The following is a 13,519-nucleotide window of genomic DNA, read 5'->3' on the forward strand; positions in this document are numbered from 1 at the left end:
TAGCCGCCGCCTTTCCAGCGAAAACAATCCCAAATCCCTCAGCCTCTCCTCATAGGATCTCCCCTCCATACCAGGCAACATCCTGGTAAACCTCCTCTGCACCCTCTCCAAAGCCTCCACATCCTTCCTGTAATGTGGGGACCAGAACTGCACACAGTACTCCAAGTGCGGCCGCACCAGAGTTGTGTACAGTTGCAACATAACGCTACGACTCCTAAATTCAATCCCCCTACCAATAAACGCCAAGACACCATATGCCTTCTTAACAACCTTATCTACTTGATTCCCAACTTTCAGGGATCTATGCACACATACACCTAGATCCCTCTGCTCCTCCACACTATTCAAAGTCCTCCCGTTAGCCCTATACTCAACACATCTGTTATTCCTACCAAAGTGAATTACCTCACACTTCTCCGCATTAAACTCCATCCGCCACCTCTCGGCCCAACTTTGCAACCTGTCTAAGTCTTCCTGCAAACTACGACACCCTTCCTCACTGTCTACCACACCACCGACTTTGGTGTCATCAGCAAATTTGCTAATCCACCCAACTATACCCTCATCCAGATCATTAATAAATATTACAAACAGCAGTGGCCCCAAAACAGATCCCTGAGGTACACCACTTGTAACCGCACTCCATGATGAATATTTACTATCAACCACCACCCTCTGTTTCCTATCCGCTAGCCAATTCCTGATCCAATTTCCTAGATCACCCCCAATCCCATACATCTGCATTTTCTGCAGAAGCCTACCATGGTGAACCTTATCAAACGCCTTACTAAAATCCATATATACCACGTCCACTGCCTTGCCCCCATCCACCTCCTTGGTCACTTTCTCAAAAAACTCAATAAGGTTAGTAAGGCACGACCTACCTGCCACAAAACCATGCTGACTATCACCTATCAATTCATTACTCTCCAAATAACTATAAATCCTATCCCTTATAATTTTTTCCAACATCTTGCCGACAACAGAAGTGAGACTCACCGGTCTATAATTCCCGGGGAAGTCTCTGTTCCCCTTCTTAAACAATGGGACAGCGAAGGTCACACCCTCGAGCCTCCCCATCCCCAACCCCTTATCGTTAAGTGGAATCGAGTGAACCCATCGCTCCAGCAATGATGAGCTGGGAGGTAAGTGGGCTGACATCAGAAAGGCTGGAGTCAGACTTCAGACGTTGAGGAGCAGCACAGCTTTCTTCACAGCGAGTCGTCATCACTCTCCAGCCTTGAAACGAGACCCGCTGACACTGCCAACAAAGGCCCATCACCTGGTGTGATGCCATGCTGACCTTTGGAGAGTGGGGAGTGGAAATGGGAGGAATGTTGTAGGAGTGGGGGAGGGAGTAATGGTACAGAGGGATTGGAGAAGGGAGAGTGGGAAGGAGACCAGTATGATGGAAAGGGCCGGGGAGGGGTGAGGGTTGGGGGGAGAGGGTGGGTAGAATGGGCAGCAAGGGACTGGACAAGGCAGGGTATGCAGATCAGGAGGGTTGGTGGAGATTGATCTGCCAGACTGTGAAGCTCCTCCACGTCGAATCTGGGGGCAATGAGGGCCTCACTGGTCCTACGTCCCTGTCAGACCCTGGCCGCCAGATACTCAGCTCCTTCAGTATCCTCTCTGTCCTCTTCCTCCTCTGCGCCATCCTAGTCCTCCTCCTCCTCCACCATGTCGTCCTGCTGCTGTGCAAGGGGCCATTATCCATGTCACCCTCTGGGGGTGTATATTGTAGCGGTCCAAACAGCAGAACGACATCTTGAGGAGGCCTATGATGATGCTGGTGGCAGAATGGGCCTCATTATAATGGGTACCACGTCAGTCCAGGGCTTCCACACAGGCATCATCAGTCATGACCTTAACAGGTAGCCCATGTCCCTCACTACCCAACCCGGCCGAGGATGACCCTCGAACATGCCGGGTATCCTGATTGTGTCAGGATGTAGGATAGCGTGCACAGATGTGCATAATGTTCAGGAGGTGGTCACATACCAGCTGGATGTTCATGGAGAGGTATCCCTTCCTGTTAATGAAAGGCACCCCATGTCGAGACAGAGCTCAAAGGATGACATAGGTGTCACCTAATGCTCCCTGGACCTGCGGTGGGGTCTGCCTCCTGCGGTGCTGGATCAGGCCATGGGATGGTCCTGGCACAAACGCCAATCTGCCTCTGCCGCAGACAATACCATGATGGCTAGCTGGCCTGGCTGCAAGCCAATATACATCTTTTCACTTTGGGGAGAATGGGGAAGGGGAGAGACAGAGAGAGAGACACCCTCAGCATTGTCAAACACCCTGTTGCCCTCTAGTCCTCTCTCAGCCCTGAGTCATGTTACATTTGAAGACTGACGAACCCTCTCCTCCAAGAGTGAGATTGGCCCCTGCTCCCTCAGACCCGCCCATTGCCTCTGGGTCAGGTGATCCCTAACCTAACTGGACATCATCACACTCCAAACTGCAGTGTGGCCACCCAAGGAACAGGCAACTTTTCCACTCATGCCTGCTGATATGCACCTCCCCTCCCCCAAGAAACCCAGGTTATTCCAGGACTCCTACCTCATTCGACAACCCTCGCACCCCTTGGGTGAACTGGTGGCTGCTCCCTGGTGCCTGAGCCCTCAGACAACACTAATGCTCCCATCCACATGGGGAACCGGTGTCTGCAAGGTCCACACAATGGTCTCCACTGAGCACCTCCTGCATTCCCCTGGAAGAGTGCAGTGGAGGGTGCCTTATCAAGGGACCCTGACACATTCCTGTATGAGCTGTATCAGTAGCTTCTGTGCTGGAGAAGTGAAGCCACTGCTGAAGAGCAATGGGCTGCCATATAGCACCTCAGATCCCGTTGTGGGGTGGGGGGGGGGGGGGGGGGGGGGGGGCATGGGGATCAGGGCTTGCGGCTTGTAAATGTGGCTACATTGAGCCGCTGCGGGACTGAGACAAGCCACCCCTTGATGGAATGGAATTAGATCTTATGTATGTATTTTTCCTTAATCACACTGAAGTCCTCTTTTAACTTTTGTCAGCAGATACCCAGTCACCACGTGATGCTTATCCTGTTTCCTGTGTGTGTGGATTTCCATGCATTATTCACAAAATCCCAGGTGCCATCTGTTTGGGTGGATTCTTTGAATGTTATCAGCCTCCCCAAGTTTATCTGTGTGTTCAATTTTGTACCATCAGAAAATTTAACCCTTGGCTCAGGCTTTTGTACATCAAAACGTGGAACTATGCTTGTCACCATCACTTCACACAGTCTGTCTACTTCTTCTCAATACCAAGCCAATCTTCAGTCCTATATATCTGACCATTGTCTGAAACTGAATTAGACTGTTCACAACCTTGGCATCCAACCCATTCACCCATCATCCCTGCACTAACTCCCAATCAAACAATACCTTGATTTTAAAATGCTCCTGGTTTTCAAATCCCTCCATGGCCTAGCCACTCCCTATATTTCTAACCTCTTTCAGGCCCACAGCCTCTGAGATCTCTGCGCTCCTCCAATTCTTCTTCCATGTCCCTGATTTTAATTGTTCCACCTTTGATGGTTGTGCCATCAGCTGCCTGAATCTCTAAGCTCAACACTTCCCTTGCAAACCTCTCCTCCTTTAGGACAGTCCTTAAAACCTACCTCTTTGATCAGGTTGTCACGTGTTTCAACATTTTCTTATGTAGCTGTGTTTCTGATAATACTCCTGCAAATTGCCAAGCGTCATAACATTAAATGCAGTACAGCTATATAAATGCAAGTTATTGATTTTATACATTAAGCCGGGAGGATATTGCATAGTTTTAAGGTTTGCAAGTAAATATTTAACTGTCTTTTGTGTGCTTTGTGCATTCTTAAAATGATGACATTGGTGAAACAGCATAGATGACAGGCTGTGGTTGTTTTTCTAGGCTTCTGAAATTGCCAATGAAACAGGGAATCATGCAGCCTCTTATCACCTGGCTCGTCAGTATGAAGCTCGGGACGATGTTAAACAGGCGATTCACTTCTATACCCGCGCACAGGCCTATAATAATGCAATTCGCCTCTGCAAGGTTAGCACTGCCACTGATTGTTCGATCACATTCTTTAAAAAAAGGCTGCTTATGTCTCTCGTAAATTTCTCTGTTGAAGGAAGTTCAACCCTATGAGTCCTACTTTGTAGTTCTAGACCCCTAAATTCTGCTACCAACCTTCAAGCCCTCACTACCATGAAGGAGAGAAGCTGGAGTCAATCATCTATCCTATGAGCCTGCTCCATCATTCAATAAGATCTTCTACCTCAACTCCACTTCCCCGCACTATATCCAAAACATTTCATTCTTGTAGTACCCAAAAACCTGTCAACCCTTGCTTGAATGACTGACCAACCATAGGTCTCTAGGGTACAGAACTCCAAAGATTCACATCCCTTTGTGTGAAGATATTTTTTCCTCATCTTGATCCTAAATGGGATTGTGCAATGCAGTTCATACAACAAGTATCCTGACACCTATATTTTTATTTGAATCCAGGCCACTTCATGGGATGAAAGTCTCCTCTAGAAGGAACCAATAGTGCATGAGGTTTGGCGATTCCTAGTTTGCACAAATCCACAGCTCCAAACTGGCCATAATTCATTGCAAATATGTAGCTTGCCTCACTAAACACACAAACTCACCAAAAAATGGCATACACTCCCATGTGTTCTGAATGTTCAAATTGGGTGTATTGTTTTACTGCATTAGTGAGAAATAGAGGATATTAATAGATGGACTTTGTGAACTCATCATTATTCAGGACAGCGGCCTTGATGATCATCTGATGAACTTGTCTCTCCTGAGCTCCCCAGAGGACATGATGGAAGCAGCCCGTTACTATGAGGAGAAGGGGCTCCAAATGGATCGTGCTGTGATGCTATATCATAAGGTACACATAAACCTTATATGCTCCACTGCTGAAATAAACACAATAAAGTCTCTGCTTTAGTGGTTCCTTATTCTGTCCCTCAAGTGGAAAGAGCAGTAGTGGCTCTGCTATTTCTGGTGAAGGGATTAAGATGGTTACCCTTCTCCTTCCCCAGAAAAGGGCTTCAATTGGTGGTTATCTTATGGCTAGGTGATTGAGTGGCTCCATCAAAGCAACAACATGAGCTACATAGATCTCTGATCTTCATGAGTTTAAGAACATAAGAATAGGAGCAGGAGTAGACCATCTAGCCCCTCAAGCCTGCTCCGCCATTCAATACGATCATGGCTGATCTGATAGTGGGTTCAGTTCCACTTACCCGCCCGCTCCCCATAACCGTTAATTCCCTTAATGGTTAAAAATCTATCTATCTGTGACTTAAACACATTTAATGAGGTAGCCTCTACTGCTTCATTGGGCAGAGAATTCCAAAGATTCACTACCCTCTGGGAGAAGAAGTTCCTCCTCAACTCTGTTGTAAATTGACTCCCCCGTATTTTGAGGCTATGCCTCCTAGTTCTTGTTTCCATTGTAAGTGGAAATAACCTCGCTGCTTCTACCCTGTCTAGCCCCTTCATTATCGTATATGTCTCTCTTAGATCTCCCCTCAACCTTCTAAACTCCAATGAGTACAGGCCCAGTCTACTCAATCTCTCCTCATAAGCTAACCCCCTCATCTCCGGAATCAACCTGGTGAACCTTCTCTGTACCCCTCCAAAGCTAATATATCCTTTCTTAAATAAGGGGACCAAAATTGTACACAGTACTCTAGGTGCGGCCTCACCAGTACCCTGTACAATTGCAGCATGACCTCCCTGCTTTTATACTCCATCCCTCTTGCAATAAAGGCCAACATTCCATTTGCCTTCTTGATTACCTGCTGCACCTGCAAACTGAGTTTTTGTGATTCATGCACAAGAACCCCAGGTCCCTCTGCACAGTAGCATGTTGTAATTTTTCACCGTTTAAATAATTGTCCATTTTACTATTATTCCTTCCAAAGTGGATAACCTCACACATACCAACGTTATACTCCATCTGCCAGATCCTTGCCCACTCACTTAGCCTATCCAAATCTCTCTGCAGACTCTCTGTATCCTCCACGCAATTTGCTTTCCCACTCATCTTTGTGTCATCCGCAAACTTTGTTACCCTACACTCGGTCCCCTCCTCAGATCGTCTATGTATATGGTAAATAGTTGAGGCCCCAGCACCGATCCCTGCGGCACGCCACTAGTCACTGATTGCCAACCGGAAAAGCACCCATTTATTCCGACTCTCTGCTTTCTGTTAGATAGCCAATCCTCAATCCACGCTAACACTTTACCCCCAACTCCATGTATCTTTATCTTATGCAGCAACCTTTTGTGAGGCACCTTATCGAATGCCTTCTGGAAATCTAAATACACGACATCCACCGGTTCCCCTATGTCAACCGCACTCGTTATATCCTCAGAAAATTCCAGTAAATTAGTCAAACATGACTTTCCCTTCATGAATCCATGCTGTATCTGCTTGATTGAACCATTCCTTTCCAGGTGTCCTGCTATTTCTTCCTTAATGATAGATTCCAGCATTTTCCCAACTACGCATGTTAAGCTAACCGGCCTGTAGTTACCTGCCTTTTGTCTACCTCCTTTTTTAAACAGTGGCGTTACATTAGCTGTTTTCCAATCAGCTGGCACCTCCCCAGAGTCCAGTGAATTTTGATAAATTACAACTAATGCATTTGCTATTACTTCTGCCGTTTCTTTTAGTACCCTGGGATGCATTCCATCCGGACCAGGGGACTTGTCTATCTTTAGTCCCATTAGCCTACCCAGCACTAGTGATCGTTTTAAGGTCCTCACCCCCTACAGTCCCATGACCGTCAATTATTGGTATGCTATTTGTGTCCTCCACTGTGAAGACCGACACAAAAAACTTGTTTAAGGCCTCGGCCATTTCCTCGTTTCCTATTATTAAATCCCCCTTCTCATCTTCTAAGGGACCAACATTTACTTTAGCCACTCTTTTCCGTTTTATATATTTGTAAAAACATTTTGTGCTAGTTTACTTTCACAATCTATCTTTCCTTTCTTTATTGCTTTCTTAGTAGTTCTTTGTTGTTTTTTAAAGCCTTCCCAATCTTCTAGTTCCCCACTAATTTTGACCACTCTGTATGCATTGGTTTTTAATTTGATACTCTCCTTTATTTCCTTAGTTATCCATGGCTGGCTATCCCTTTTCTTACATTCCTTCTTTTTCACTGGAATATATTTTTGCTGAGTATTGAGAAAAATCTCCTTAAAAATCATCCAGTGTTCCTCAACTGTCCCACCAATTAGTCTGCGATCCCAGTCTACATTAGCCAACTCCGCCCTCATTCTATCGTAATCCCCCTTGTTCAAGCAGAGGACACTGGTTTGGGACCCTACTTTCTCACCCTCCATCTGTATTAGAAATTCAACCATATTGTGATCACTCATTCCAAGAAGATCCCTTACAAGAAGATCATTAATTTTACCTGTCTCATTACACAGGACCAGATCCAAGATAGCTTGCTCCCTCGTAGGTTCTGTAACATACTGTTCGAGGAAACAGCAATTACAGGTGTTTCTGGAGAGATGAGGGTTTGAGATGTATTCTGAGAAGTTGGATTAACAAATGATAAATGAATAGGTTTATCACACCTGTAAGTCTTTTCCTTTGCAAAACATTTTCAGTATCTGCACCCCCCATCCCCCCGACCAGATAAAAGCCTCCTAATCTCTCAATGAGCAAGCAAAATACTCCCTTTGCCCAATTCTCTTATGATATAAAAATTATCTTTTGGAAAGAAAGAACTGACATTAATGTAGACTGTTGGGGAAACCCATCGCTGCCAATCAATTACTTTTGAACTGTAATCACTATTATAATTAGGCAAACATGTTATAACACTCCAAAGGGTGCAGATTGACGATACATGTCTTGCTGCTGATGCTGTCATTGTATTGCTCAGGTGTTGCTGCTTCTTTGCACTGACTGTTGGACCAAATGTTGATGGTTGGCTGTTTACTTTCAGGGTGGTCACTTTTCTAAAGCCATTGAATTAGCCTTTTCTACCCAGCAGTTTAATGCTTTGCAACTCATAGCTGAAGAGCTGGATGAGAATTCAGACCCTGCCCTGTTGTCTCGGTGTTCTGACTTCTTAATTGAGCACAAGCAGTTTGAAAAGGCAGTGGAACTGTTGGTTTCTGCAAAGAAGGTAAGAGCATATCCAGTAAAGAGCCAGAGAGCCACCTACTGATCACCAGTCTGCTAAAGGGCTTCAGTTCAATCTAATATCTGTTTGTACTTCAGGCATCATTTTCCAATTTTGCATCCTGACTGGGAGTCTTGGCCATCAATTCCACAATATCGGAAATTCTGCCATACATTTGAATAATGGCACCTACAACAAGTGGGCAGCACAGTGGCACAGTGGTTAGCACTGCTGCCTCACAGTGCCATGGATCCAAGTTCAATTCCGACCTAGGGTGACTTGTCTGTGTGGAGTTTGCACATTCTCCCTGTGTCTGCGTGAGTTTCCTCCAGGTGCTCCAGTTTCCTCCCACAATCCAAAAATGTGCAGGTTAGGTTGATTGGCCATGGTACATTGACCCTTAGTGCCAGGGGGACTGGCAGGGTAAATACGTGGGGTTACGGGATAGGGCCTGGGTGGGATTGTTGTTGGTGCAGTCTCTCTATGGGCTGAATGGCCTCCTTCTGCACTGTAGGGATACTATGATTCTATGAATAAGGTATGAATTATTGGGATTGATTTATCCCTATTTACAGATTTGTCAATTCTTTGTATTGTAAGGAAAGAAATTGCCGCGGTTTTAGCTAAACTTGTAAAGCTGCACGATTCTAGCATAAAGCCCAACACTCATCCTCCATCCATCCACCTACAACTATACAACTACTTTTGGCATTGTTCTTCAGGGAGATTTTCTGTGTGGTGTGTTTCTTCCCATTATCCACTGTAAGACGCAGACACTCTAATCCACTCTATCTTTCCCCTGTTAACTCTCCCACCCCAGTTGCCAGCAGCTCTTGTACTCCAACACAGAAAATTCATTTCACCATTTTTTGGTGTTGGGTTTTTTCAGACAATCCAATCAGCTATAGTTCACAAAATCATACAACATAGAAGAAGACCATTCAGCATGGACTATGCTGGTCCTGAGTGTAGAGGGAGTTTTTGGTCTGGTGTGCGTTTGGTATTGACACTCCTTAATTAGAAAGAATGTGTCCCAATACTATTATCCCTCATAAAGAACACAAAACTGACAAAAACAAAGTGTTATAAAATTTATTTTTTTCTCGGTGAAATGCTGCTTTTTAATGTTTTCGGGGCTGTTGTATTAAATGTTTCAAATTAGGATCTGAGTTAGACCCAAAACATTATTTATTGAGCCGCAGCTTCTTCTGAATATATCTTTTCATTATTAGTTACTGTTTTAGCCCCCAAAAATGTTCTAATCTGTATGGGGAGGGAGATGGGCATTGTTCCTCTCAGTCAGTGAATGTTGAGGTGCTGTGGTGGGGTTTGGCAGAGAGTTCCAGCTGTGACTGTCCCTCTGCCTCCTGTTCCAGTACTACGAGGCCCTCCATCTCTGCTTGGAGCAGAACCTGACCATCACCGAGGAAATGGCAGAGAAAATGACTGTGTCTAAGGATTCAAAAGAACTTTCTGAGGATTTCCGTCGTGACCTGCTTGAACGTATTGCTGACTGCTGCATGCGGCAGGGAAACTACCACCTTGCAACCAAAAAGTACACTCAGGCTGGCAACAAGACCAAGGTAAGGGAGGTGCATTTTGCAGATATATTAATGGGATTCATTTCTGAGTTACAACTTGTATTGTTCAGGAATGATCAGTGAAAGCACATTGGACTTCACATACCTGTGCTGTTAATGTCCTCAAATCAGGAACATATTGGGTTTGTTTGAAATTCAGTGAGACTGTGCATACATGGTTAACTTACTCCTTTACAGACACAACGTTCCAGCTGCTGTCTGCTACAAAGATGAGAAAAGGAAGCTTTTCTTGTAATTGCCACAGGATCCTTAACATCTAGGGAGACAGGATCTTGGTTTATTTTCTTATCCAAAGCCTCTCCAACAGAGCAGCACTCCCTCAGTCAGGCACTGGAGAATCAACGTAGATTACATGCTCAGGTCCTGGAATTGAATCCTTGACCTCCTGATTCAAGAGATGAGAGCGATGCTGTCTGAGCCAAGCAAAGCTCAGTCAGTGTAGCACAGTACAATCACATTAATATATTCTAAGAGTTGGAACCCTGAGCACTGAATGTGAATCTGCCAGTTAATTTTCCCAGAATCAAATACACAGTGCTTTAGCCTGTGTAATACATTTGGATCCACTTTTTCAGCATTGTTCGTTGTAATTTCACATCTGTTGTGTTTGCAGTTACTTTCTCTCTTTCTCCATTTTTTTTGTGTGGGCCTCATAAAATGGACAGATTTTTAAGGTTTTGGAAGAGAGACATAGAGATGTGAGGAAGAACCTTTTTAAAAGAGCAAGTGGTAATGACCTGGAACTTGCTGTCTCCGAGGGTAATGGAAGTGAAGACAATTGATGATTTCAAAAGAAAATTGGATGGGCACCTGAGGAAAGTAAACTTGCAGGGCTACAGGGATCCTGCAGAGGAATGGGATGGCTGGATTGCTCTGCAGAGCTAGAATGGACTCAGTGGACCAAATGGCCTCTTTCTGTGCTGTAATGGCTCCATGAATCTATGCCTCAAACTATTTTCATGTCTTTATTGTGAATCTCCATCACCTCATTAATAATCTTTTTATATCACTAAGCTGTTTGTGCCAATCAAGTCGCTTCCAATATCCTCTCAGGAACAAAATGCCAGCACGTTATTACAAATCCGTCCACGGTAGAAAGCACTAGCCACACGGGGCGGCATGGTGGCACAGTGGTCAGCATTGCTGCCTCACAGCGCCAGGGACCCAGATTCAATTCCGGCCTCAGGTTACTGTCTGTGTGGAGTTTGCACTTTCTCCCCGTGTCTGCATGGGTTTTCTCCACGTGCTCTGGTTTCCTCCGACAATCCAAAGATGTGGATTAAGTTAATTGGCCATGCTAAATTGACCCTCGTATTAGGGGGACCAGCAGGGTAAAGGTGTGAGGTTACGGGAATAGGGCCTGGCTGGGATGTGGTCGGTACAGACTCGATGGGCTGAAGGGCCTCCTTCTGTACTGCAGGGATTCTATGATTCACACTGTGAACTGGGAGCTTCACAGACATGCAATAAAATATCACCTGTTGTTTTTCAGGCAATGAGAGCACTTCTGAAATCAGGAGACACGGAAAAGATTATTTTCTTCACTGGAGTCTCTCGACAAAAGGAGATTTACATCATGGCAGCAAACTACCTTCAGTCCTTGGACTGGCGGAAAGATCCTGAAATTATGAAAAATATCATCAGCTTCTACACGAAGGGACGAGCACTAGATTTGCTTGCTGGCTTCTACGATGCCTGTGCACAGGTTTGTGTCTTGAATAGAATCAGAGACAGCTTATCGTGGCTCCAATCATCAGCTGGGGCTTGAATCAAAATTCAGTCCCAGCAACCCTGGCCTTTCCAGAAACCCGATATCACTAATACACCAGGGTCCCTGTGATTACTTGAATCCTGAAAATGTCTTTTCATTTTGAAAATTATCACACTGAGACTTCTCTTCTGAGCACACACATTTCTATAGCAATCATTCTCCAGGGACTGGTGTGTTTTTTTATTTTAATATGTACAGTTCTGGTCTCTTTACCTATGGAAGGGTATACTTGACATATAGAAAGTACAACAAAGGTTCACCACACTAATTCCTGGGCTGGTGGGATTGTCCTATGAGGAGGAATTGAGGAGAGTGGACCTGTATTCACTGGAGTTGAGCAGCATGAGAGGCTATCTCATTGAAAAGTCTTACACGGCTCAACAGGGTAGATGCAGGAAGGATGTTTCCCTTGGAAAAGGGGAGTGTGGAACCAGGGAATACAATCTTAGAATAAGGGGTGGGCCATCTAGGACCAAGATGAGGAGGAATACCTTCACTCAGAGCGTGGTGAAGCTTTGGAATTCTCTGCTGTGGAGACTCTGTCTGAAGACAGAGATTAATAATTTTTTAGACATTAAAGACACCAATGGATATGTGAAAACGGTGTTGAGGTAGAAGATCAGCCATGATCTCATTGAATGATGGGGTGGGCTGAAGGGACTGAATGGCCTACTCCTGCTCCTTTTGCCTATAGTTTGGCACTGCTTAAGGAGAGAGATATTGTTAGAAATGGACAGTCCCTTTGGCAATGCTGCTGTTGGAGCTGCAGGAATTCCTGCTCTTTGGGCTCTGTGCATCCGGAGAGCAGTGAGCTGACCTCCCACGTTAATATGGTCCCAGTGCAAGGTGAAGGCATCTGGTACCAGCAGTTCTCAAAAAGCTGCTGGTTACATTAAAACTATATTGCAATGGTTGAGCTGGGCTTTGATGGGACAATTAGCTTTTTTTTTAGTCTACAAAGTGATGGGCTTCAATGGGCTGCAGGATTGTTTTTCCTTAACGGCAAGGTGGCACAGTGATTAGCACTGCTGCCTCATTGTGCATGGGTCCCAGGTTCAATACCAGCCTCGGGTCACTATCTGTGTGAAGTTTGCACTTTCTCCCCATGTCTGCATGGGTTTCCTCCGGGTGCTCCAGTTTCCTCCCCCAGTCCAAAAATGTGCAGGTTAGGTGGATTGGCCATGCTAAATTGACCCTAGTGTCAGGGGATTAGCAGAGTAAATGTATGGGGTTACAGGAGTAGAGCCTGGGTGCGATTGTGATTGGTACAGACTTGAAGGGCCGAATAGCCTCCTGTACTGTAGGGATTCTATGATTCTATAATCTGGTCAAACATGACCACTTGTAATCAGACCAAGTAAAGCAGGAATCTATTGTGGGGACTGTCTTTTGAATATAGAACGATAAAAGCAGGAAGTGTTTCTCTACACAATGCCAGCTGCATATCTCTTTGTTTCCATTTTGTGTGTGTTAGGTTGAGATTGATGAATACCAGAACTATGAGAAAGCATTAGGAGCCCTGACCGAAGCATATAAATGTCTGTCCAAAGCTAAGATGAAGAGTCAAAGTGAATTGGAGGAACGGCTGGGACAGCTGCAGAACAAGCTGACAATGGTGAAGACATTTGTGCAGATCCGAAGGTGAGGACATGTATGTTGTCACATTTCATGGTAACAGTCTTAGTCATTATAAATTTCCTATTAGAAAAAAACTCTTCCTCATCACAGATGACAGATTATCCCAATAAATCTAATTTCCTTATAATGCACTGGTATGAACAGTGAATGAGGGGTCCTAATGAAGGGGTTAGCCTTGAGACTACTGTTTCTTTTCGACCTTGCAGCAAGCTGAAATCTTCCACTCAAGCCACACACAAATTGGCTCTGTTAAATTACCATGTGTGCCTGTGACTCCCTGAGTTAACCCTGTGACTGCTCTAAACTATGAGAGGCTTAATCCTGTGACTCCCTAA

At 45.1% G+C, this 13,519-nt stretch overlaps 1 protein-coding gene across 2 annotated transcripts in view; it reads left to right on the plus strand.

Moving 5' to 3' along the window:
- The window catches only part of ift140 (intraflagellar transport 140 homolog (Chlamydomonas)), a 118,283-nt gene that overhangs the window by 102,854 nt on the left and 1,910 nt on the right, over positions 1-13,519 (plus strand). The window contains exons 23-28 of one of the 2 annotated variants that reach the window (XM_078240449.1): positions 3,913-4,056; positions 4,781-4,909; positions 7,995-8,177; positions 9,551-9,757; positions 11,268-11,480; positions 13,021-13,187. In XM_078240449.1, coding sequence (XP_078096575.1) covers positions 3,913-4,056; positions 4,781-4,909; positions 7,995-8,177; positions 9,551-9,757; positions 11,268-11,480; positions 13,021-13,187 — 1,043 coding nt within the window. The remainder of the gene's footprint in view (positions 1-3,912; positions 4,057-4,780; positions 4,910-7,994; positions 8,178-9,550; positions 9,758-11,267; positions 11,481-13,020; positions 13,188-13,519) is intronic. The other variant, XM_078240450.1, reaches the window with a different exon arrangement.

This window comes from Mustelus asterias, chromosome 23 (assembly GCF_964213995.1).
Source record: "Mustelus asterias chromosome 23, sMusAst1.hap1.1, whole genome shotgun sequence".
Lineage (NCBI taxonomy): Eukaryota > Metazoa > Chordata > Chondrichthyes > Carcharhiniformes > Triakidae > Mustelus > Mustelus asterias.